Genomic DNA, 27,645 nt, shown 5'->3' with positions numbered 1-27,645 from the left:
AAATAAATATTTACTGCTTCGTGGGCTTAGATTAGAAAAGCCTCAAAAAGTGTTAGACTGCTTCGGCTATAGTGACATGATAAGAATACAAACAACTTTATGTGCATAAGCAAGAACCTTCCGAGGTGTGGGGGAAGGGGCAGTTCTCTAGCAGCAGTTTATGTTGTGCTAAAATCTCAGTGCCCACCTGCCCGCCATCATGAATTGTAATGCCATATAAATTAACGGAGAAAAATGCATTCACCAAAGCCATTGCTCATGCTAATATAATTGTTTGCATTCATATAATGTTACTGTAGCTGAACCAGTGAAGAAGGGAGTCAGGAGCAGTCTAGCATCACCATGCCATAGTACAAGATATTGCAAGGCACAGAGCAACGGTTAGTTTGAATAATTTAACTCGTAGAAATGTAGATTTTGTAACCCAAGCCCTGAAGCAGTGAGTCTCGTAATTATTAAAAGCACATTAAGTTGGAGGACGCCTGTGATGATAAAATACCTGAAATCTACTGAAAGGCAACTATAATATAAATTTACTGTGTATAAGAGCGTGAGGGAGTTTTCTGATAGTCCCTTCACAACACCTTTATGTGAATAAAGTAGTGATGCTTTGTCACAGGCCATACATAGAGGTTTCACATTCAAATATTTCACCGGCTTCAATAAATTGTGGAAGTTGAAAATTTCCATCGGAAAGGAATTTTAAGGGCATTGAATCATGATGTGAAGGTGGAGGGAGAATGATTCCAAGGACACATGAGAAAATGCTCCTTTACTGTGAAGATGGTAGATTTCTGAAATGGCCTTCCAGCAGAGTTGGTAAAGACTTATACAAACATAGAATTATTGCCTCTCTAGGACAGGTGTGGTTGACAGGGGTAGGGACAATGTTGCTAAAGATAAGAGGGAAAAGGTGATCATGAAAAATCAAGGGACAGATAAAAGAAGCATAACCTATTGCAATACAGGCCAGGGGCCATCAAGGGCTACAACTGCTTAGAAACCAACCAATCAACATTGGTAGTCCAGTGATGGCTGCATAACATCCAGTCAGGTAAAAAGGAATGCACCAAAGTCAGATAATAGAAGCATGACCTAGCAATACTGCAGTCCATGGGTATTTGAATTGAAAAATGGCTACAGCTTCCTACTGCCAACTGGCTTGAAGCCAGCAGATTGGTAGTGGCCAAATGCTGTTAATCAAGGTCATGGGGACCTAGAAGTCTGAATGTTTAGACAACAATCAATCCCACTTGTATGGATAACTGTAGGTTTATTATGATTACAAAGCTTTATAGTAAGATATGACGGAGGGACTAAGTATGTGAACTTTTATGATCATATATTTAAGATGGTAAAGTATCAATCGACTTGCTTAAGGAATGTATACTACAAGAGATCAAGCCTCTGTAGCTGGCAGCAGGTATATTCTTAACGGTGTCAATCAAATACCTAGGCAAATTTAATGCACTGTTGTTTATCTACCATTATCTGCTGTGTGATGGTGCCTTCAAAAGTGAATAATAAAGTAGGACATGCTGTGCCTGCTGCTGCAGTTTAACAGATGTTGCTCATTGTAACAGTTAGAGCGTGACACGGTGCCCATTACCGTGGGAATTCCCGCAGTAACGGGAAAACATTGTCAATTTTGCCTGGTATTACTACAGTAATAGTTGGCTGTTCCATGGTAGCTCTGAGGGAATGGGAACTGCTTCAATGGCAATGTCTCACGAGGCTGCCCCATGAAGTCTCGGCAGCCATTTTGAAATCTTTGAACTGGCAGTGGCTCTAGCAGCGGCAGGCGCAGGAAAGAGTTGGGCTCTTTCCTGCTCGTGAAGCCACTAGACCACCAGGGATGACAAGGTAGGGAACGGTGGGGTGGGGGGGGGGGTCAGGTTGGTGTCAGGATTTCACCATGACAGACAGACAGATGGCAGGGAGAACAGAGGAAGGGGCAGGGGTGTAGCAATGGATCCCTGTACCTCCCTCTTTGCACTATCCAGCTGGCCAGTTTCAACGAGTCAAGAGTCAGCAGAAGTGATCACTACAGGCTGCCTGCCAGTAACCCAGAATCCTCTTCTTTGACACTGTTACAACTTCCTGTTTCTGCCAGGGCAAGACGTGGCAAAGGAGAGGCTTCCAGGTTATCAGCAGGCAGCCTGTAACGATTGCTGCTACTGACTCTGACCCGTTGAAGCCAGCCGGCTGGAGAATGAAAAGAGGGAGATGTAAGGATTCTAGGAGCCCAGCCTCCTCCCTCCCCCCGATGCCAGCAAGAAAGTTAGCTGTAAGTGTGGTGGGGGAGGGATAGGAAGGAAAGAGTCAAAGGATTATAGGATATGGGATAGAGGGGAAGAAGGTACACTGCAAAGGGATGGAGAGGGGTGAGAAAGGAAAAATATTACATATGGAGTAGAGGAAAAGGAGAGAGACTGCAAGGAGAGGGGCAAGAGAGAGAGAACTGCTGGGGAATAGGGGTGCATGGAAGAGAGGGAAAAATGTTAAAAATTATGATGGAAAGGAGGAAGGGAGAGATGTTTGACCCAATGCATAAAAGAGTGGGGAGAGATAGTAGATAGTGGGAGAGAGGCAGAGATGTTGGACTTGGCAGAGAAAAAGAGAGAATCCTGCATGGGGGAAGGGAGAAAAGATAGTTGGACCAAGGGTGCAAGGGAGGGATAGAGAGAGAGAGAGAGAGAGAGAGAGAGATTATTGGGGTATATGAACATTATTGGGGTATATGAGAGGGAGAGAGACACACACAACATGTGTTAACTTTTAATGTAGTGATTGTAATATGTCAGGTTTTGACATTTATGTCTACTACCTTTATATTTTGCACAGTACAGGAGGATATCACTTTTCTCTTTCTCTGATGTTGCATTGTGGCTTCTTGGGGATCCAATTTATTATTTTTCTATTATGTTTCTATTTTTAATTTGTGGTTAGTCATTCTATACTGTGTGAGGGTCTGTCTGCGTTCTCTGCAAATGCATTAACTTGTGCAGGATGGATCTGTACTAATTTGGCTTCTAATAGGTGTATTAACATTCTAGTGCGCATTGTAGTGTTGGTGCTGTGTTTTCTAAGTAAGTCTTTGTTACATGACTTGTGGATATTACTGCTATTATGGTATGGTAGAACTGCTCTTCAGGTCCTGGGTAACATTTGTAGTGTTCTATATTACTTCACCATGTGAGAAATGCTGCCCAAGTCTGCAAAGAACTCCACAGAGGGTTTAATAAAGTAATTTTCTCTCTGGCCAGGATGTCCAAATTGCACAAAAATGGCAAGGTAGGCACACAGAAATCAATCCATCAGTTTTATAGTTAGTAGTATAAACTTTTCTTGGCCCCTCCTGCCTGTTTGCTTATTGGATGGAGCAAGGACAGTTCACAACCTATCAGAAACTTTCTCTACCTCTTCCGGTTTCTCCACCCCTAATTACTTCTCCTATTACTCTTATTCCTTAGACCTCCAATCATATTTACAGTTTCCCATATTTGGACACTTACTCCTCCCCTCACATGCTCGCCCCTCACGTGACATGCTCAGATCAGCTTTTTGAACAGTAGTCCTTATGGTTAGTTATGCTGACACCTCTAATTTAATGTTCACTTGGCTTTCATACAGCACTGAGTACTGTCCCAGGAATGCATAAGAACATAAGAACATAAGAAATGCCTCTGCTGGGTCAGACCCGAGGTCCATCATGCCCAGCAGTCTACTCACGCGGTGGCCCAACAGGTCCCGGACCTGTGTAGTAATCTTCTATCTATACCCCTCTATCCCCATTTCCAGTAGGAATTTATCCAATCCTTCCTTGAACCCCAGTACCGTACTCTGCCCTATTACGTCCTCTGGAAGCGCATTCCAGGTGTCCACCACACGTTGGGTAAAGAAGAACTTCCTAGCATTTGTTTTGAATCTGTCTCCTATTAGCTTTTCCGAATGCCCTCTTGTTCTTTTGTTATTAGAAAGTTTGAAGAATCTGTCCCTCTTTACTCTCTCTATGCCCTTCATGATCTTATAAGTCTCTATCATATCTCCTCTAAGTCTCCTCTTCTCCAGGGAAAAGAGACCCAGCTTCTCCAATCTCTCAGAATATGACAGGTTTTCCATACCTTTTATCAGACGTGTCGCTCTCCTCTGAACCCTCTCGACTAACGCCATATCCTTCTTAAGGTACGGCGACCAATATTGGACGCAGTACTCCAAATGCGGGCGCACCATCGCCCGATACAACGGCAGGATAACTTCTTTCGTTCTGGCTATAATACCCTTTTTGATTATACCAAGCATTCTATTCGCTCTCTTAGCGGCCGCTGCACACTGTGCCGACGGCTTCATTGTCATGTCCACCATTACCCCCTAGTCCCTTTCCTAGGTACTTTTATTCAATAACATCCCTCCCATTGTATAGTTGTACCTCGAGTTTCTGCTCCCCACATGTAATACTTTACATTTCTCAATGTTGAACTTCATCTACCATTTCGCCGCCCATTCTTCTAGTTTGTTCAAGTCCCTTTGCAATTCTTCGCAGTCCTCTGTAGTCTGAGCTCCATTAAATAGTTTGGTGTCGTCCGCAAATTTTATTATCTCGCACTTCGTCCCTGTTTCTAGATCATTTATGAAGATATTAAATAGCAGTGGCCCGAGCACCGAGCCCTGCGGGACACAACTCGTGACCCTCCTCCAGTCGGAGTAGTGACCCTTCACTCCTACCCTTTGTTTTCTACCCTCCAACCAGTTTCTGATCCATCTATGTACATCTCCTTCCACCCCATGGTTCTTCAATTTCCGGAGTAGACGTTCATGGGGCACCTTATCGAAGGCTTTTTGGAAATCTAGATATATGATGTCTATGGGGTCTCCTTTGTCCATCCGTTTGTTGATTCCTTCGAAGAAGTGCAATAAGTTTGTTAGGCACGATCTTCCCTTGCAGAAACCATGCTGGCTGGTTATCAGAAGTTCATGTTTTTCAAAATGTTGATCGATGTTTTCTTTTATCAGTGCTTCTGCCATTTTCCCTGGAACCGAAGTCAGGCTCACCGGCCTGTAGTTTCCCGGGTCACCTCTTGATCCCTTTTTAAAGATGGGCGTAACGTTGGCTATCTTCCAATCTTCCGGGATCTCGCCTGTTTTCAGGGATAAGTTGCAAATTTGCTGCAGTAGTTCTGCTATCTCCTCCTTTAATTCCTTCAGAACCCTAGGATGTATGCCATCCGGACCCGGGGATTTGTCAGTTTTTAGTTTTTCTATCTGCCTACGAACGTCCTCAAGGCTCACTTCTATGGATGTTAATTTTTCTGCTTGACTTCCATTGAAGAATTGCTCAGGATCCGGTATGTTGGACGTGTTTTCGTTTGTAAATACAGACGAGAAGAACATGTTAAGCCTTTCTGCCACTACCTTCTCCTCCTTCACCACTCCCTTCCTGTCTCCGTCGTCCAGCGGTCCCACTTCCTCTCTAGCCGGCTGCTTCCCTTTAACATATCTGAAGAATGGTTTGAAATTTCTTGCTTCCCTGGCTAGCCTCTCTTCATACTCTCTTTTGGCTTTCCGAACCTCACGGTGACATTCTTTTTGATGCTTCTTGTGCTCTTTCCAGTTCCCCTCAGTTTTGTCCTTTTTCCATTTCTTGAATGAATTTTTCTTATTGCCTATCGCTTCCTTCACTGTTTTGGTTATCCACGCCGGGTCTTTTGTTCGATTCTTTTTGCACCACTTCCTGAATCTGGGGATATACAGATTTTGCACCTCGCTCACCATGTCCCTGAAGAAGGACCAGGCATGATTTACCGTTAGCCATGTTTTGGAAGTGTTCCTAAGTTTCTTCCTTACCAATTCCCTCATTGCTTCGTAGTTTCCCTTCCTGAAGTTAAAGGTTGTTGCAATGGATCTCTTGCCTTTTGACACTCCTACCTCAACCTTGAACTTGATCATATTATGATCGCTGTTTCCCAACGGTCCCACTACTTCTACTTCCTTTGCAGGTCCCCTTAACCCATTTAGGATTAGATCCAGAGTGGCATTTCCTCTCATCGGTTCTCTAACAAGCTGTTCCATGAAGCAATCCTGTGTAGCTTCCAGGAATTTTGTCTCCCTAGTGCATTTCGAGCTTCCAAGACTCCAGTCTATCCCAGGGTAGTTGAAGTCTCCCATAATAACCGTGTTGCCGCTTTTGCATTCTCGCTTCATCTCGGTTTCCATTTCCTCATCGATATCTCTGGTTTGCCCGGGTGGGCGATAAAATAGGCCCATCTTTATTTCAGGCCCTTTCCTTCCCGGTATTTTGATCCATAGAGATTCCAGCTTGCTGGCCGTCTCTGCTGTGTCCATTTTTGTGGACACAATGCCACAATGCCCCCTCCCTTCTTCTGATTCAGCAATACTTCTTACTGTTATGTGTACTCAGTGTTAATCAAATTCCCTCTACTGAAATTTATGAATTATTACCTTTTATTAGTGTCTTTTGTCTGCATTTTTCTTTGCTTTTATTTTACTATACCCGATTAGATGTATTACACTTCTCCCTCCGTATTCGCTGTGATAGGGGATTAGCAGAACTGCAAATACAGAAAAACCACAAATAACTTTTTCATATGCTATTTGCTGTTTTCTATTAAAAACCATCGTGAATATAGTGAAACCGCGAATAACATGATGGGAGACCTGGCCTGTTCTTGAAGGAGAGGCAAAACACGGTGAAGAAAGTGCTGGGAATCAGCAATTTTCTCTGTAAACATCTCGGAGAGAGCATGAACTCGCAGGCCTTGAGCAAGCGCAGATGCTCAAGGCCCAGCAAAGAAGAGAACGCAGATCTTCGGGCACCGGCACCAACGCACAGGACATGCTGGTGCCGGTGGCCAGATGGGGGTAAGAAGCGTGTTCAGGTGGGTCTGGGGGATTTCAGATTGCAGCGGGGGGGGGGGGTGCGACGTGAGCGGGGGGGTGCCGGATCGCGGGGGGGGGGGGGAGGGTGCCGGATCACGCAGGGGGGACCTTCGGGGGGGAATGCCGGTTCTCGGGGGGGGGGGGGGGTAGAGCAGCGCCGCTGGCCTCAGGGGGTGGGGGTGGGTGGGAACGTATCAAGCGAGTTTCCCTTAGTTCCTATGGGGAAACTCGCTTTGATATATGAGTATTTTGGTTTACGAGCATGCTTCTGGAATGAATTATACTCATAAACCAAGGTACCACTGTATTTTCATTTCTCACAACAGTATGCATGTTATTGGATTGTGGATTTGGATTTAGATCACACCTTTTTCAATAATCTGTTTCACGGAGTAATAAAATTTGGCCCGCCAGACAATTCCTGCCCTTGCCGAGATTTGGCCCGCCGTTCCTTCCATCCCTCCATCCAGGCTTCCTGGTCCTCCCTGCTGCCTGCACCTTGCCTGCCGCTGGCATAATCACCGCTGCTCTTCACAAGCATCTAGGTACTCACGAGGAGGATTCAGACATTAAAGCAGCCTGCAGAGGCTTTCTGTTTTTCTTGCCTCGCGCCTTCACTCTGGGAGCGTTTGATTACGTGAGGTCATCTGACCAGAAGATAGCGTCCAGGTGTCTATAGCTCGGTGATCGCTGGAGCTCAGTAGTGTTATTTTGCCCGAAGCTGCATGTGCCATGAAGCCAGTGGTGGATGAAATGTTCCCAGAGGGTGTAGGGCAGGGGTAGGGAACTCCAATCCTCGAAAGCCATATTCCAGTCGGGTTTTCAGGATTTCCCCAATGAATATGCATTGAAAGCAGTGCATGCACATAGATCTCATGCATATTCTGAAAACCCAATCCTGAAATCCTGAAAACCCAACTGGAATACGGCTCTCGACGACCAGAGTTCCCTACCCCTAGTGTACGGCCTTATGTAGACCTGGATGAGTCCATGAAGCCGGCAGTGGATGAAATGTTCTCGGAGGGTGCGGGGTCTTATGTGGACCTGGATGAGGTGGGGATAGGTGTCTGGGAACAGCACAACAGATGAGGGATCATGAGTGGGCTATGGAAACCGTTACAACCATTGTAGTGGGTAGTAATAGGCTTGTTGTAGTTAGTTGGCTAAAGACTGTATCTTTAATTCTGTGCTTTACATTTAAATATGCAATATCCATTACATAAATAGATGTTAGATACAGATCAATAGTTTTCTGTTAGTTCAAGGTAATGGTAGTTCCGATTTCCATGACAGCCTTTTACATCTTACGCTTTGCTCTTTTTTAAAAATATATATATATATATTTGAATAATGACCAGACAACTAAAGGTAGAAAAAATAATTTTATTTTCTGTTTTGTGATTAGAATATGTCAGATTTGAAATGTATATCTTGCCAGAGCTGGTGTTAGACAGCAAGCATGAACTAGGTCCTAAAAGTGAAAGGAAAAGTATTTTTTATTTATTTTGTTTACATCACAGAGCCAGCGTGGGGTTGGAGAGGTTGTAACCCTATACTTCTAAGACTAAGGGGCCCTTTTATTAAGGTGTGCATTTAGCGCACCTTAACAAAAGGACCCCCTAAGTATCTTAATAAAAAATTCGGCCTGCGATTTAGCCTGTTTTAGATTTCGGCCCCTTCTGTGATTGAGTGTGACACCCCTGGCTTTAGGCAAGGCACAGTAGGTATTTTCATCATCCTGGAGGGCTTACAACTTAAATTTTGTACCCGATTCAATTGGTTGAGTGACTTGTCCAAGATTTCAAGGAGCAGCTAGCAGACCTGAAGTCTGGTGACCATTTGGCAACCTACCAAAATCACTAAGGTTTATGGTTGCAAGTAACCTCAGGATTTTTGGTTAGTGCTGCTGAAATATCATGGCCAACAGGAAGATACTGGACTGGCAAGCTAAGCATTAAATACCCCCATATATTTCCAGAATACTGCAAATATTATATGTTGTTTAGATTTTTTGATACATAATTCCCTGGAGTGCACACAGTCTGCATAATACAATCAGTAAGAGGATCCAAGATGGCCGCTGGATGTTTGCTGTGGTGAAGACGCCGTTGATTTTCAGTTTTACCTGGATTAAATATGCCGAAGAGACGGGGCAGGAACGCTGGTGGTGCCTCCTGGTTATCGAATGCCTCAGTAACGACTGACGATCTCCTTCGGCATCTGCAACAGGAGCAAGGAGCGTTGTGGACTAGCCCGCTTGGGACACTGCCGGGGAGTAGTGTGGCGGTGAAAACCTCATGGCTTGATGTTACCCTAAGCCCCAACGTAAGGATGACACCCCATCAACCGTTGCCGCAGGCAGCCAGCTCTCCACGGGACCAAAGAGTAACCGAAGAGGCAGCCCTCTCGTCTCCGGAGGCCAGTGTGTTGGAGGGCTTGCCATCTGAGACATCCCAGAGTGACTTGTTCACTCTGGTAGGACCTGCGACCGAGATAACCAAGGCTGAGGGAGCACAAGACTTCATGGAGGTAAACCAATCCTCAGAACAGTCTCTCACAGCACAAGCATATCCTTTTACTGCAATCAAACCCGCAGAAGTCACTCTTGAAGCGTTATGGGACTTGGTAGCGAATTTGGGAAACTCATTAAATCCCCAAATTAAAAATTTGGATAAAGAGGTTAAAGAACAGAAAGGAGAAATAAAATTAATAAAACAAGATATATCTCAGTTAAAAATAGAGGTACAAATAAAGAGCTAACATCAGTAAAAAGTAATCAAGATTTATTGGTTAAAAATAATATAATTTTGAGGAGGAAATTGGAAGCTCTGGAGAATAACAGTCTAGCTAACAATTTGAGGATTATAAATTTTCCTAAGATCTTATCGATTTCTCCCCGAGAAATGGTGAAGCGTTACTTTATGGAAATATTACAAATTCCTGAAAGCTCTCTACCTCAAAGTTGGGGAATTTTGGGAAGGACCATTGGACATTTCCGCCATATTGGAACAATCGGATAGAGAATTGGCTGTTCCAACCACTCTCTTGATGTCTGTGGCTTTGGCTCCAGACAAGGATTGGATATTAAAACTTTTCTTCAAAAATAGATCCAAAGACTTCTTGGGACACCATATTCAGATATTTCCTGATGTCTCTAGAGAGACTCAAAAAAGAAGAAGAGAATTCTTAATCTTGAAACCCGTAGTGACTCAAATAGGGGGTATTTTCTTTTTGAGCTAAGCATGCAAATGTGTAGTCAGATACTGTTCTTTGAAGTATAATTTTACAGATCCATCTCATTTGATAAGTTTCCTTTCAATGAAACGTCTTGAGAAAGGAATAGCTGCGCCTAATGAAGTTTAGCTCTCTGTACTATAGTAGACATACGGCTTTCTTTGACAAATATTTTGCTTAATTTAAACTCTACTCTTTAAATCTTGGATCTAAGTTATTGAGGACTAGTGTGTGATTAAGTGAGTTTATTTTATGTATTTTTCATTTTTATGTTTTGCTGTGTTTTTCAATTTTTGAAAAATTAAGTTAATTTGGTTCTTGATCGCACTTTTCTGTACAAGATGTTTATGCTTGGTAATTCTATAAAATTGTATAAATAAATAAAAATAAAAATGCAATCAGTAACAAGAAGTTTTTTTAAGGAGGGGGCGTGGCCTAAGGAGCATGGCAATCGGATGCACAGTGTGAACTCTCCTGAAGGATGGCACTTCAAATAGATAATTATAGATAACATTGCTGACCCTCACTGAAGCAGTACATCGTTTACACACAATCTCTTAATCGCTAAATGGCAACAGCTAAATCTACCAAACTGGAGCAACATCCATCTTCACTTCTGAGTGGTAAGAGACCCAAACACGAGCCATGCTCCCCAGACAAAATGGTACTAAAATCAATCGATGCACAACATGAGCTTTTAATAACAGAAATGAGAGCCTTTAAAGGTATTATGTCTAAGCAAGTTGAGGAATCACTGATTTGAAAGGAAATTGAAACGCTGAATGCTTAATTTACAGACGCCCATCACAGCATCGATGCACTTGAGAACCTTACTACCAAACACACTCAGAACATTGTGCTTATTGCCAAACATGATCAAGACCTCATTCATTTAAAAAGTGATATGGAAGACTTGGCTAATAGAAACCGCAGAAACAATGTGTGTATACTGGGAATTCCAGAGAATTCAGAGGGCTCTGATATAAATTTTTAAGAAGTAATGCTCATACAGAGGGGAGCAGTATTCTTTTAAAGCTGCACTATACATCCAGTATCTGAACTGTATTCGCAAACTGTGCACCTCCTGAGATTCCAAGTGTGCCGTAGCTCACAGAGGAGAAAGAGAAGCGCCGGCCAGCTGACTTGCCTCTCGCTGCGAGACACCTCCTGTTGTGCCGGCGCTGCATCTTCCTGCTGCCATCATGTTTCTCTCTGCACCTCCCCCGACCCTTCCCCCCGACCAGAGGCTGCAGCTCTGTGTGCTTTTTAACTTTGTCACACAGCTGCCGCTAAGATTAATTTAAGTGGGGCCTTTGCTCCCAGATGAAACCGTGTCTAAATTAATCCTAGTGGCAGATGTGTGACCAAGTTAAAAAGCACACAGTGAGCTGCCGCTAGAGATGGGAGAAGTACTTCTGGACAAGGGAGGAGGGAAAGGGAAGGGCAGGGCAGGATTAATTTTTCAAAGGACCCTAAGCACACAAGTACACTGGGCCCCACTGGCCCTGCCCCACCCATGTCCCACCCCTATTTATCTGTTTTCTTATTTACTTCTTTATTTCCACTTGTATTTCTTCTTTTTTTTATTCAAAACAAAGATTAGCATACCAGTGCACAGTTTTTCTTCTATGCAACCTCCAAACATCTCTAAACAAATCCCCCTTCCTTCCCTTCCCACCTACTTACCCATGTCTTTAACTCTGAACCCTTTCCATGCATATATAAAAGTGTTCAAATATTTGTAAAGCAGTAATACTATCCGAAATATAAGTCTATATTAATAACCAAGTTTACAACGCCTCTCAACTGCCTCACTCTACACATCAATCAACTGTAACCCATATGTATGTATAAACAACCAAATCTGTAACTCCTCTAGTACGTTTCACTCCATGTATGTTAACTTGCAACAAAACAAGGCAAGCAGTCCACCAAAGAATCCAACATGAAACAAAAGAAGATTGGCAGAAAATAAGGAGATTCAAATCAGGTTAATTCAAGGTGCTCCCAAGAACCATGCCTGATGCATTTCGCCAAGCAAGGCTAGTCAATGCTAACAAAAAGCCATGTCTTTCATACAAACAGAACACAGAAAACACCTTCACCTAGTATGGAATATGTAATCACAAACTAACCTCTCCCCCTTTTTCAAAACTGTAGTATGGTTTTTAGCCACAGCCAGCGCTACAAAAATGCTCTACAGTTTTGTAAAAGGAGGGATAAAATAGAAATATGTAGACAAAGGTTAAATAAAACCACCAAGAAGCTGGACTCTGCATACAATGCAACACCACAGATACATCGATGCATGTCCCCTAAAGCAAAAAAATAAATAAATAAAAAATTGGTTTCTACCTTTGTCTTCTCTCGCCTCATCTTCTCATCACTCTCTTCCTTTCATCTTCTGTTCTTCTGTGCCACTTCCAGAAACTGTATGCCTCCCCCTTCCATCTTTCCCTTCACCCCCATTGGTCTGGCATCCATCTTCTTCCATTCCCTCCTCCAATGGTCCGGCATCTCTATCCTCTCCTCATCTTCCCTCCCTCTCCCACACCCACACCCCCCATGGTCTAGCATTTCACTCTCTCCTCTACCTTACTCCCACTTCCATCAGCATCAACCACCTTTCTTTCCCTCCAACCCAATTCCATCCAGTATCTTTCCTCCTTATGTCTTCCCCCTTTCACTGCACACCAATTCCATCAGCATTGCATTGCATTACATTGATTTCTTCTATCATGCCAATACCTTTCAGTTCTAGACGGTTTACAAGAAATTAGCCTGAGCATTCCCAGGGAGATTACAAGGTTGATGGCTATATTATGCGTCGAGATCTGGGAATGGTCGGTTTGGTTAGATAATTTGACAAATTTCTTGAATAGTATGGTTTTCAGTTCTTTCCTAAATGTTCTGCCCCCTTTCTTTCTCTCCAACCCAATTCCATCCAGTATCCTTCCCCCTTATGTCTTCCCCCTTTCCCTGCACACCAATTCCATCAGCATCTGCCCCCTTTCTTTCCCTCCAACCCAATTCCATCCAATATCCTTCCCCCTTATGTCTTCCCCCTTTCCCTGCACACCAATTCCATCAGCATCTGCCCCTTTCTCTCCCTCCACCACTCTTTCCACATGGCAACAGAAATGCTCCCCCCAGCAACGGTAACGGGCCCCCCACCCAATGACGACAACACCGGCCACACACACACACCCCGGCATCGACGGACAGCAATGCAGCCTTTCGCTGACATCAATGGCAACGCAGCCGGCTCAGCTCCATGAAGATCCCGCAATGACTACGTCTGCTGGAAAAAGTAAGTGACGTAGAAGGGGGATGGTCTGGCAGACTCAGTCATCATGGGACCTTCTTGGAGCTGTGTTGGCCACATTACCTTTGATGCCAGCGGAAGGCCGCGTTGCCATCCGTCAATGCCAGGGGGTGGGTGGCGGCCGGTGTTGTTGTCGTTGTTGGATGAGGGCCCATTGCCATCTGAAAAAAAAATTGGCATATTGGTAAGATGTCCTTCAGTGGGCCCCCTGATTATTTCAAGCCCTAGGCATGTGCCTACTGGGCCTATTCATTAATCCGGCCCTGGGGAAGGGAGAAGGGGGAATATGGAAGGAAGAAGGGGTATTATTGGACAGGGGGAAGGGGGAGGATGGATGGGACAAGGGGTACTGCTGGCTTGGGGAGAGGAAGAGGTGCTGCTGGACAGGGAGCAGGGAAGGGAAGGGAGAAGAGGTGCTGCTGGACCTGGTAGAAGGGGAGCGAACTGAAAGATGCTACACACTGGAGGGGAGGCTGAGATGGTGGATGGGGAGAGAGCATAATAGCTGTGAGTGGGGTTGGGGGGAGGGAAGGAAGGAAATTTGTTACAGGACGAGGGAGAGTGATGAGAGAGGGAGAAATGATGCATGGGGAAAGAACATGGGTTGGGGAGTGGGAAGGAAGGATGTCACTCGAGGGAATAGGCAAGGAGAGGGAGAAAAAGTGTGCAGGAGGTAGAAAAGGTTGGACTTATGGAGAGGGTGAGATGGATGGGGAGGAAGAAAGGAGGGAAAGAGAAATGTCACACTCCGGGGGGGGCGGGGAAGGAGGAGAGGGCAGAGAGTGAAAAGTTGGACTCATGGAGGGAGAGAGAGAGATGTTGGTTAGGGGAGGAAAGGAGAACCGGAGGAGAAGAAGCATGCAGGAGGAAGAAAGAAAGAAATGTTGGACTGGTGGAAAGGAGGGAGAAATGTTAGACTGGGAGCGGGGTCAGAAAGGAGGAAGATAAGGAAGATGGACTGCAAGGGGCAGAAAGAAGGAAAGGAGAGAAAATGTTATACTGGGGGGGTGAAGGAGAGATGACTAAAAGAAAGGAGAGATACCAGACGAGGGAATAGAAGGAAAGGAGGGGAGTCTGGTAGCGCAAAAGAAATAATAATAATAATAGTAGTAGTAGAGAGGGCTGCCAGACTGGTAAGGGGGAAAGGAAGGAGAAAGATGTCGGACTACTGGGAGGAGGGAGGGAAGGAGAGAGATATCGGACTAATGGGGGAAAGGAGGGAAGGAGAGAGAAATGGTGAGGGAAGGGAAGGTAAGACATGGAAAAGTAGATTTTGAGAAGAAAGCAGATAAATGGAAAAAATGAATGTTAAGTTAATGTCAAAGATGGATGCAAGGCAGAAAGTGAAGACAGAGAGAAAAACAGTCAATGGCTAAGAAGGCACTGGAAACATAGTTAAAAGCACAGAAAAATAAAGTCACCACACAACAAAAGTAGGGGAAATGATTTTATTTTCAATATAGTGATAGAAATGTGTCAGTTTTGAAAATTTATATCTGCTGTGTATATTGTGTGTATATGAAAAATTAATGGAAAAATTGCATTACAATTAGTAAAGGGGGTGAGATCTGGGTAAGAACATGGATGGGTGGAGGGTGGAACTTGCGAGGTCTGTGGTTGGGGTACTCAGTTGATATTTGTTAGACTTCCCCACTGGCACCGTCTACTGGCATTTCAGGGCCTGTTTGGAGGGCTTCTGCGCATGTGTGGATGTCGACATGATGATGTCATGCATGCGCATGATGTCATCACGATGACATCCACGCACTTCTGGGTGCCTTAAGCCATGGCCACTACCTTTAGTGTGCCCTGGCTCGAGAAACTTTGAGATGCACTGATCTAGAGGTTGAAATGCGTACACAGGCAAGTATCGATTACCATGAGTCTCAATTTTATCAAAAGCAACCATAGATACAAGTAGAAACTAAAATGAAATTAAAGTGTCCATAAGCCAAATATGTTTTGGCTCCTCAGTGCATGCTTCGGGGCAGATTTTATAACTGCGGATAGTAATTCCACCTATAAAATACAACGGAAACAGGGATATCGATGACTTAAAAGTAGAGCTGCACAATTAACATGTTAATGCGATTAACGTGTTAAATGGTTAATGTGTGTTAAAAATTTTAAGACAGGCCCCCTTATCACCATAGCACCGCCCACCATCTGTCTCCATCTGCCACCGCTGCAGTCCACCATCTGCCTCTACCTGACTCTGCCTGCCACAGTGCACTATATCCCTCCCTCTCTCTCACCTTTCTTAGTCTGCCAGCAGTGGTATTGGTTAAATCAGAGCACTGCTGACAGGCTAGCTGGCTCCAGTCTCTCCCAGTCTTTTTAGTCCCTGTTACATTGGAGCAGGAAGTTATATCATCTGTTCCAGTGTAGCAGGGAATAAAGAGACCACAAGAGACTGGAGCCTGTAGTGCTATGCTTTAATCGCTAGCACTGCCAGTGGGCTATGAATGATTAGAGGGAGAGAGAGATCCAACCTGACCTTGGAGGTAGGGAGGAAGGAAGGAAGGAGAGAGAGATACCTAACCATGAGGGAAAGAGAGAGGAAGGAAGGAGAGAGAGTAGAGATCTGACCATGGGGTGAGGGAGGAAGGAAGGAAGGAGATAGATACCCATTCACAGAGGGAGGGAGAGGGTCGGAGCAGAGGAAGATTTGTTGGTAGAAAAAGGTACAGACAGAGGGGGAGGGAAGAGAGGATACCCACAGGGAAAGGAAATGAAAGGGAGGGAGATGATGGTGCCTGTGAATGGCAAGGAAGAGAAGAGACTGAAACTAGACATTTGAAAAGGAGGAAGAAAAGTTGATCAGGAAAGATGGATATAGGGCAGGAAGTAAAGAGGAGAAAAAAAGAGAGTGAAGGGAAGCAGAAACAGATGTGGAATAAGATGATTAGAAAAATAAAATCATCAGGCAACAAAGATAAGATAAATTATTTTATTTTTAGTTTAATAAGGGGGTAATAAGATTTGATATACACTTCTCCCTCTGAATCCGTGGTTTCAGTATCCGCGGATTTGGTTATTCGCAATTTTTTTATTTTTTATTTTTTTATCGATTTTAATTTTTGGGGCTATTTTTAAGCCCTCTGAGACTCCCCTGAACCTTACCTGGTGGTCTAGAGGGCTTTCGGGGCAGGAACGATCTTCCTAAGCTCCTGCCCCGTGCAGATTACTCATAGGAAATGGCTGATGGGAGCTCACAGCCAATTAAAATGACTTAAAAGGAAAGTAGCCAAACAATAAATATATATATATTTTTTATTTTAATAGCAGTCTGCAGTGGGTAGCAAAGTAACATTTACTGTTAAAATAGTGTACTACTTCAGCTTATTTGAAATGCAATTTTTATGCCAAAAACGCTATGATGGGTCACAAAATGAAAATACATAAAAATGCTCAAATACCATTCAAATACCTCATTAACTGATATTTACCTGTGTATGCTGCTCTGTATTTTATTGATATCCTGTATGCTATGCTTCTGGACCTCTTTTTTTCTGTGAGGGTTTCAAGCACACAAGTGAGGGAAGTGAGTGGCGCAGTGGTTAAAGCTACAGCCTCAGCACCCTGGGATTGTGGGTTCAAACCCATGTTGCTCCTTGTGACCCTGGGCAAGTCATTTAATCCCCCCATTGCCCCAGGTACATTAGGTAGATTGTGAGCCCGCCGGGACAGACAGGGAAAAATGCTTGAGTACCTGAATAAAGGCATGTAAACCGTTCTGAGCTCCCCTGGGAGAACGGTATCAAAAATTAAATAAATAAACTAGTGGGTGACTCCCATGAATAAGGCTGCTCATCTCTTTATGGAATGACCAATGTCCTTTTTCCACTTTTCATTTTCCCCATGCATGTCTTTCCTCGTCCCTCCTTTCTTGAGGGCATGAAAGGTGGTTTGTTTGCATTAATTCAATTTCTCAACACTGTTTCTACCACTCGCTCCCAAAACTGTCCCAGTTGTGTGTGAAGACTATGAAAACATTTGCTTCTGCTAACTCTGCTGGTAGGTTATTCCAACCACAGACATGACTGTGTGACTAGGTAATAACATTTATATATTTATTTATAAAAAATATATTCCTCCCCCCCCCCCCCCCCACCATCCCATGTAGATAAGTGTACAAGCTATTTACCATATGCCTACCTTTCTTCAGGGGCAAAAAGTCATAATGGGGGGGGGAAGCGGAGTAAGATTAGGGCAGTTGGAAGTATACATAGTGATTTCAACATTGGAAAATGCTTCTTTTTGTATTTCTGGAGTTAAGGTGTAGGGTGAAAATGTGGTAAATTATAGATCTATGAGAAAAATTGCTTTAGCCCTTGTAACCTAGATCCAAGTTTTCTTTCCAGAAATCATTCATTGCTCCCTCTAAGCTGAGCAGAAGTCCTTCAACTGTCTTGCTTCCAATGGTGTGCTAGTGCTTTAATATTGTATTTTTTATTGTTAGGGATTGGCAGATTCCATGGAGTCTGTCACTCACTATTGAAACTGTGAAAGTGAAACAGCACCACCCACTGGTAGGATTGTAGGTGGAGGACTCCTACTTAGCTTAGAGGGAACAGTTATCATCATGAAAGCACTGGAGAACAGGAAATCATTCCACGGTAATCAAATGTAATGTGGCCTTTCTTGAAAGTGAAATCACGCATGTGAAATATGAACTCAGAATATATACTTAAATGTTTTTCTCTGTTTCTCAGAAACTTAAAAGTGGGGTCTGGACCAGAAAGTATCCAAGACCTTAAAATTGCATACAGAAATGATACTAACACTGTCGCCTTGTGAAGAGATGGATTTTTGCTATGAAAAATTTAAGTGAAAAGAAATGTTGGCTATTATATGAATAAAACTAAATGTTAAAATGTAATATCTGGCAACTATTTTCTATTCAGTTTCTAAAATGTAATGTAATGAAATGAGCTCCTGACTTATGATTCGATACATGTGATATCAAAGGCAAGCAGAGCCAGTTCCTGTTTAGCATCTAACAGTTCCAAACTTTTTAACAGAAATATATACAAAAAACATAATTTAAGATGCTACATAGGGCCTATATTACTAAGGAGGGAGGGGCGCGAATGTGCTTGTGGGATGACAAGATTTGTAGTAAATGTAAAAAAGGCACCAGGTATACTTTTGCATTCCTTTTTGGAATGGTCCACCCTGACATTATGGAATTGCTCCTTCATGCAGAAGTCTTGGCTTACAGACTCTGTGGAAAGCCCATTTCCACCTTCCTCTAGTCTCTCGAACAGGGGTGGGGGTGGGAGGTGCATGAATGGGGAAAATTACAGATTTGTGTGTGGTGGTAGGGTGACTGTTGGATTGCATGAGTGTTGCTCTCCTTGGTGTTGGTATGCTGAGGACTCTTCTGGGTATAGAAAAATGTGGGGTCTGGGAGAGCAGGATCTCTTCTACTAGTGGAGCCGCTATCTATTCATGTATTTTGTTTGTTCTGCTGTATATACAGTGTTCTGCTGCAGTGTTTTTCACTACTGTAGGTGAATTTTTGTTCGATGGGCGGCTTTGGTGTGGGGAGGCCATATTGCCTTTCATGCTTGTATCCTGCTTCATGCTGTTTGCATTATTGACTACCCTTCTTTGCCAGGGTATCCTATTGTACTGTTGTTTCTGTTCTCCGTTGACTCTTTAATAAAGATGATTATAGATAGATAGATAGATAGATAGATAGATAGATAGATAGATAGATAGATAGATAGATAGATAGATAGACATTCTACCCTTGGTATTCACTCATAATCCTCAAAGGCTGCAAGCAGGTCAGGTTTTCAGGATATTCTAATGTATAAGATCTACATACAGTGAAGGTAGTAGGTATACAAATCTCTCTCATCCGTATGCATTAGGGATATTTTGAAACCCTCACTCATTTGACAGCTTTCAAGGCCTGGAAATGAATAAAAAGGCCTTATACGAGGGATCTTCAAAAGGTTTCCACACTTTTATTTTTTAAAACACTATTTATTGAATATCTCAAAAGTAATTACATCTTTATCTCATTATCTTTGCAACTTTTTCTCATTAATTCTGACTTGGTCGTCATTTTCCTTGTAACTTTTTCTCACCACTTGTGACCAGGTAGTCACCATATTATGCTTATCTTTACTTTTCTTACTTCCAATTCTTTTCACATCCTACCCTCTTGTTCCTATCCTGCTTGTTTTTCCCTTAAGATATTGTAAACCTTTACTGCCCTTTTTGTCCTCTCGTGTCTAGTTTGGTTAATTGGTCTGCGTACATTTCCCTTATGTTTTTATTTTAAATATAGTCCATTGTTTTTATTTATTGTGCACTGCTTTGATTTGACTTCTTTGTTAAAAATGGCGGTACAGTACTCCCCCGAAATTTTAAGGAGTTCCGTTCCAGGAACCCTCGCGAATTTCAAAAAAAACACAAATACGGTTTTTAGGCAGGGAAGACAGAAGAGTGCAGCTGGAGAGGGTAGCCGGAGCGCCGGCGAGTGAAGGAAATCACTTACTGGATGCTCCGACCGCCTCTTCCTATACTAAAGTCAGGCCTCACCAATCAGGAACTGCTTTGACACGCAGCTCCTGATTGGTAAGGCCCGTCTTTACCACAGAAAGAGGCAGTCTGAGCATACAGTGAGTGATTTCCTTCATTCGCCGGCACTCCATCTGCCCTCTCCTGCCTCTCCAGCTGCCCTCTCCTGCCTCCCCTGCCCGGTCATTCGTGGTCAGAAAATACCGTGAATGACTGGGACCGCGAACCGCTAACTGCGAATTCGCGGGGGAGCACTGTATATCAAATAAAATAACTGTATAACTGTAACTTTTCCACATAATCACCCTGTTTTGCGATACATTTCCCCCAGGCTATTCTACAACACGCCCTCTTACTACTTCTCCCGCCCCAACCATTTTCCGCAAAAATATGAAAGTGCAGAAACTTTTTGAAGAACCCTCGTATAATACAAAATTCATACATATGCACAGATTTGGGGAAAATACCTTTCTAGAATAAGAATCAGAGAAGGAAACAGGAGTCTGTTAGTGAGAATATGGATTCAACTGGTATACCTATTCACTACTACTACTACTAATCATTTCTGGATTCACAGATCACCAATATTTTGATCATATCATGTTTTGCATAAATGATTGTAAATTTATCATTATTAAATTAAAAATAAGTGACTTCACATTTTATGGAATATGTTACATGATATTGCTATACTACCAGTCCCAACTACAGATATTATAACTGAAGATGCTACCAGCATAGAAGGGGACAAGGACAAAATGAAAAGACCAGGAATCCATGGACCATGTAAGCCCCTGGAAACGGCATAGTTTTAGATGCTTCAAGATACAGTATAATTTGAACAAATTGCAAATATAGGAGTCCTTTTAATAAGCCGTGCTAACCTTTTTAGTGCGTGCTAACCGATTTAGCGCACGCTAATCTTCAGCATGCGCTAAATCGGTTAGCGTACCTTAGTAAAAGGACCCCATATTTATTTATAATCCAACATTTTGTACTTCACTGAAATACTAAATAAATGTGAATTTTGATGTGCTAATAAATACAGTTTGACTCTTTTTTTTTAATTTCCCAAACATGAACCTCTTATTTCAACTGGGGTTAAAATTTTAATGATCTGAAATTGAAGGAGCAGCTCACTGGAAATTTGATTCAAGAAATCACAAAGGGGCCCGGACGCAAAGCTACAGCAAAAAAATGGCCTTAGCTTACCCTTACATCGGTCTTTCCTGCAAGCCAAGGCCACTTTTTGCACAGCCAGAAAATGGTTGATTTCCCATTTCCACTTTAATAATCATGCACTAATAATGCTATTAGGCCCCCTTTTATTAAGCTGTAATAGAGGTTTCTACTATGGCCCAGGGCGCTAAATGCTCCGACACTGCTCTGACGTTCTTAGCGCTCTGGGCTGCAGTAGAAACCTCTAACGTGGCTTAGTAATAAGGGGGGGGAGGGGGTTGGTGCACAACTATTAACAAAAAATAGTGCATGAGCCCTTACTGCCAACTATTTTGGGGCTCATGCACTACTCACATGCTAATCATTTAGGCCCCCTTTTATTTAGCCGCATGAGCGAGTGTCAGAGCATTTAACTCGTCAGCTTGCAGCAATCTGGCTCCAATAACTGATTAGAAAATGAATACGCTTGAATCTTTATCAAAGCTCATTGGTGTGGTTGACACGTGGGCTACAGATCATTTCCTCAAATTAAATAAGCAAAAAAGTAAACTCATCTGGTTCAGCAATTACGAAGTCATTCCTTCCAAATGTTTCAAACTATTTACTGATGAAACTCTCCAAATTGAAAATAATTCCAAAATATTAGGTGTCATTCTAGACTCGGGTCTAACTATGAAGAATCAGGTAAATTTCCTTGTTAGGAAGGTATTCCACAGGTTACGCTAGTTTTGAAGTATTAAAACATCTTTAGACCACACTACATTTTGCATTATAACTCAAGCTATATTGTTGCCTCTAACTGACTACTGTAACTCACTATCCCCCCCCCTTTTACAAAACCGTAGCATGGTTTTTAGTGTTGGCCACGGTAGTAACTGCACCAAAGCTCATAGAATTCCTGTGAGCGTCAGAGCTAATACCACTGCAGCCGGCGCTATAAACTGCGCTACGGTTTTATAAAAGGGGGGTATATGACGGCATCACGAAGAAGCTTCAGAATAGAATATAGCTTTTGCAAAATACTGATTAGTGGGCTAAAAAGATATAAAAGAATAACCTCCACGCTGCAATGGCTACCAGTACACTACAGGACCAAATTCAAATTTGCTTGTATTATTTTCAAGGCACCAACTAGCCACAGATCATCATCATTAAGTGAAAGCTGTTATCTACTTCAAAACACAGGCTCCATGAGACGTAATAGGAGTAAGGTCTTGATTTATACTATATTCAAATGTGTCAGATATAAAAAGGTAGAATGAACACACCTTTCATTACCTAGAATGATCTTCCAACAGAAATAATAACTATACCTACTTATTGTTTATTTTGCAAATTGCTGAAAACCTACTTCTTTGAGAAATGGACTACTTTTCATCTATGATGCTTAGCATTAATTAACATCTATAATTTTAAAGGGGTTCATAATGAAAACTTAAACACCTAAAATGCCTAAACACCTAAAACGTCTAAAAATCCGCCTAAGTTGGCACTTAGACGACCTAAAAGTCAGGTTGTCCAAGTGCCGATAATCAAACGAACTTACTGGACGAGCCGTGGGACTTTTTATTCCCCTGAATGCCACTGTGCACCCAGAGCTGAAAAGGGCATATCTGTAGGAGTGGTTAGGGCAGTATTTGGGTGGGATGGGGGCCGACTCAGGCCCTCTTTTGCTAAGGTACGCTAACCGATTAGCGTGCGCTAATCGATTTAGCGCGCACTAAACGCTAATGTGTGCATGTTAGTCTATGGACGCATTAGCGTGCAATAATTTGATTAGCGCACGCTAATCTAGGTTAGCATGCCTTAGTAAAATAGGGGGCTAAACTTAAGTCATCCTGCAGGGATAATCAACTGTTTTACTAGACATCCTGTATGAAACTTAAACGTTCTGAGTTAGATAATGTAAAAACAGGTATGTGCCAAAACTGTATCCAAAGTGACCAGATAACCACTACAGACAAAGTAAAGACAAACACACACTCCCCCAGTGTTCACTAACCCCCCTCACGCCCCCACAAAGATCAGAATAAAAAAGTACATACTGTCACCAGCGGGGTCAGGGCAATGGGTCCCGAGCCGCTGGGACACAGAAGTTTTGGCTCCTGTGAGCTGCGGCTAGCAACACAGGGATAAATAAGTCAGGGATTCGCCAAACAGAAAGAAAAAAACCACACTGCAAAGTCGGTAAATAAGAAAATAAAAAAAAAACTGGACTGGATTTAATTGTGCAATTTCCCAAAACAAAAATGGTTGCTTTACATATCAACTTGCCACCAGTCTTCAACATAAAGTAATCCCGGAAACTAAATTTTGTCAGGTAATAACCACCAATAGGTAATGTCCTTGAATATCAGGTTTAAGTAAACTTAACAGTTCTAGTGCAGTGTAATATTCCTCAAAAAGAAAAGAGGTTTCAAAACTCCAAAACTAGAAACCTTAAATCTCATCAAAAAGGATTCTTTTTCTTTGTAGCAAGACTTCCAAACAAGAAAGGTTCTCTGTACATTCAAATATAGTCTCAGCCTAAGTCCATAGTCTTTACCAAAAAAAAAGACTTCTGTTTCAACCAGTGCAACAGCACTGATTCTTCCAGCCGCAGTAGTGCTGGGGAAGGTGGTGTGCTCCATGTGCTGGAATATTGCCAAGATATGGCCCTCTATCCCTCCACATTTAACGTGGGCAAACCCCACCACCTTCAAACAAACGCAGGCAGACTTGCTCAAAAATAGGCTTTAAAACAAAAACTTGTACATTTGTAATCCATAGTTATAGTATTAGTCACTTGCCTTTGGCTAGCAGACTTCCATGGGCTGTGTGCTGGCAGGTACCTCAGTGAAAGACTCCGGTTCAAAATCCAGTTCCATATCTTGGAACTCTTCGCAAGGATTTTCAGGTGCCTCTGCCCCAGCCTCTACCAGCTCCATCTGCTCAGGAACAGCATAGTTTTGCAGAGCTCTCAGCCCTGAGCTTTGCAACTGCTTGCTTTCGCTGCCTGCTTGCTTCTCTCCCTCCAGCCATGCAGACCTGAGGTTTAGGAGCTGGGGACCACGCCCCAAACGCTCAGGTGTGCCGGATATCCTGACTTCCTTTCCCTTCCTAGAAGGGGGAAGGGAAATCTGCCTTCTGGCACTTGCACTCCCTCTGCTGGACACAGGAGTAATAGTAGGCAAAAGGATATCTTGTGGATTACATAGAGCAGCTTGAGCACCATCTGCTCTAACAGTGGGATTTCTATTAGGAACAGCCCTAGCAGGCATACCTTGCATATCACAATACCTGTCTCCAAAACATCAGCACCTGTTATAGGACAGCCTAGTAGAGCTGCACATAGGTGTCTTAAATAGCCTGGGGGTGGCCCATAAGCCACTTTAACCACTATATTTATGATGGAACATGTGCGCCCACCAACCCCCTCCCAAACCCTACTCTACTGCCATATAGGTGCCACCTGCAGCCATAAGAGCTATTGGGGTTATAGACAGGTGGGTATAGTGGGCTTGGGGGGGCTCACCATAACCTATAAGGGAGTTCTGATGAGATGTTTATCTGGCACCCTTTTTGTGAAGTTCACAGCAGTGCCCTGTAAGGTGCCCCACTACTCTGTTTCCATGTCTGGGTGGCCAGTCCATTACAAATTGGCCCCTCTGACGTCCAAATGCTCTTGATCTGGGCGTTTGGGTCTTGGATGAAATTTTGGTCAAAAATGTGGTATAAAAATAGACATCCTGGCAGTCTGGATGAACAATAGTCTGGACGTTCAGATAGACAATTTTTGGGGAAAAAATATTCTTGACATATTTTTTGAAAATGGGCATTTTCCCACTGCCGACTTTAGGCATCTAACACCATATGCCCAAATTGGACTTAGACGCATCTTTTGATTATGCCCATGTTGTTTGTTCTTACTCATCCATTGTAAATTCTTCTAATTCTTTTTTAAATTGCTTTGGATCCAGTAGGAGCTATAGCAGTATATAAGGCACCATTAGCATTAGTTCAGACACACCCACTCTCTGCCCCCAGACATGCTCCCTCAGGGAAAAATAAATTTTATTTTTAGCACACGTACCTCTATGCACCCTGCAGTACTCCATTTTAAACTGTGGTACCGTATTTAATCGAATATAAGTCGATCAGAATATAAGTCAAGACCCCCATTTTCCCCCCCAAAGGAGGAAAAATGGTTGACTCGAATATAATTCAGGGGCTTAATATTCAAGTGCCATGCCCTGCCAGGATCTGCACCCATTGTCCCCTCCGTCACACCCTCCCCTACAAGGTTCTGTACGCAGCCCCCCTCCCTGCCAAGTTCTGCACCCAGCCCCCTTCCCTCCCTGTCCTGCACTCAATCCCATTCCCTACCAGACTGTGAACCAAGCCCCCTTCCCTGCCAAGCTCTGAATACTGTCCCCCCCCTCCATACCAGGCTCTGAACACTGTGCCACCTTTCTTCCCTGTACCCTCTTCCCCCTAAAAAAAGCCAACCTCATCAATGATGTCACAATGGCTTGATTGTCTCATACTCCCCTCTGCCCTCTAACCCAGCCAACAGATTACCAGTAACCATTCCCCTTAACTTAAACCACCTAGTGGTAGGCTGGGACAGGGATCCTGCCCTGGCTGACACTAACAATTACCACCCTCCCTCCTTCCCTCCCTCAAGTACCTGTTTGTTCCCAGGCCAGCACGCAGCAGCGAGCTTTTCGTGCTGCTGGCCGGTCCTGCACCGTTCCTTGATAGACTGCCGCAAGTTCTTGCGGGATTCGCAGTAGCCTATCAAGGAGTGGTACAGGGCCGGCCGCTGGCTACTTACCTTTACAATCTTCTGGAGGATTTCAGTGGGGGATACACGCTGGACCACCAGGATACACGCTGGACCACCAGGGAACAAACAGGTACGTGAGGGAAGGTGGTAATTGTTAGTGTCGGCCGGGGCAGGAGACGGGAGGAATATTTCCTGTCCCGGCCTAAGGCAAGCCTGCAGAATGTCCGGGAGGGTTTTGGGTGGTCACTGAGGGATGACCCGAATATAAACCGGGACCCCCATTTTTGGGCCAATTTTTTGGCCCAAAAATCCCAGTTTATATTTGAGTATATACAGTAAGTACATGATAGCGCTAACCGCAGGCTGGTAAAAAGGCCCCAAAGTAAATTGAATCAAATTCAGTTTGCAATGATGAGGGTGGAGGGAGAAGAAGGTCATCTTCAAGACTTAGGAACTCTTTTTCATGGGCTTGGGCAAGATCAGAAATTGGGTTTTTGCTTTGTTGGCTTGGAGAACTGAATACAGCTAGTGTAAGGAGTATCTTGTCATGAGGCAATACAGCTAGTGGATTCACACTCCAAGGAACATCTACTTGCTCCTGGCTCTCCCTTTTTTACTCATGGGCATGCACACTCTTCTCCCAGGGAAGCAAGTTATCTAGATGGGGAAAAATATCTTTTTAAGGGTCAGGTGCAGATTTTCCTTTTTCCTAGAAAAACTCAGAGACAACTGCAGGGTGTTTCAATTGACACAAGTGTTTTCTCTGAGATAATCTCTATTTTCTGGGGTGTACAGCATTACATAAGAACATAAGCATTGCCATATTGGGACAGACAAAAGGTCCATCAAGCCCAGTATCCTGTTCTGAACAATGGCCAATCCAGGTCACAAATACCTGGCAAAATACCAAAAGAGTATGTAACAACATGAGCAGAATTTAGCTTAAGGCCTGTGCCTACACAGCTAGACTCAGACACAAGCAGTAAAAAGAAACTCTTTATTGGTCAAAAGAAAGAAAATCCTGCACCCTACTTCACAGGGACAGGTATATAAGTAACAGTCTCTGTTCAAGAAGCAAAAATCCTGGTATTTCTTAGGGCTTGTATGTGCCACATCCCAAACACAGTCTGTAATAGTCCTTCTTGAGACAGTACGAAGTGCTGATCCCAGCCAGACCTCAGAATGAGACTCCTAGGTAATTCAGCAAAGAAAAATGTTAATTTATCTCAGCCAAGCAGTTTCTCAGGTTTGTAGTCCAAGCGCATACAGGAATCACCTCTTCCTTCTTCCCTGGACCATCTCTAGCTAGTTCTGGTCCAGACTCTTATACTTCCTAGTTCCTGACTCCTCCTCCTCATGTCACTTCCTCCTAAGGAGGAGCTGCCTATTTTAGGTGGCTCTGGCATTGTGAGGGAGTATCCAGCAGGGGGAGTAGTAAACTAAACTAAAACTTAGCTTTGTATACCGGGTTTACAGCCAGAAAGGAGCTCGACTCGGTTAACAGTAACTAAAAAAATAATGAAAAAAGTAACAATCAAAAAATATTAATATGACTGGTTTCCGAAGTGTTTGGCAAATAAAATAGTTTTTAAAGATTTAATTTTAAAAGGACCAGGACCCCTTAAAATAAGAGGAAGTTCGTTCCATAGTTGAGAAAATTTTAAAACACAAATTTTATGCTGCTTATACTAGCAAAAAGAGTGTT

At 43.3% G+C, this 27,645-nt stretch overlaps 2 protein-coding genes across 6 annotated transcripts in view; one reads left to right on the top strand and one right to left on the bottom strand.

Moving 5' to 3' along the window:
• The window catches only part of LOC117346364, a 36,554-nt gene extending 27,549 nt beyond the window's left edge, over positions 1-9,005 (top strand). For both annotated transcript variants that reach the window (XM_033915800.1, XM_033915792.1), the window contains one exon: positions 8,904-9,005. Coding sequence is in view for 1 of the 2 variants with exons in the window: in XM_033915792.1 (XP_033771683.1) it covers positions 8,904-8,947 (44 nt within the window). In the remaining variant the exon portion in view is untranslated. The remainder of the gene's footprint in view (positions 1-8,903) is intronic.
• LOC117346340 (E3 ubiquitin-protein ligase TRIM39-like) overlaps positions 1-27,645 on the bottom strand; it is a 200,123-nt gene that overhangs the window by 116,509 nt on the left and 55,969 nt on the right. The window lies entirely within an intron of this gene.

This window comes from Geotrypetes seraphini, chromosome 1 (genome assembly GCF_902459505.1).
Source record: "Geotrypetes seraphini chromosome 1, aGeoSer1.1, whole genome shotgun sequence".
NCBI lineage: Eukaryota > Metazoa > Chordata > Amphibia > Gymnophiona > Dermophiidae > Geotrypetes > Geotrypetes seraphini.
Note: the sequence above shows the minus strand (reverse complement) of the source record. Positions and strands in the feature narration are given on the sequence as shown.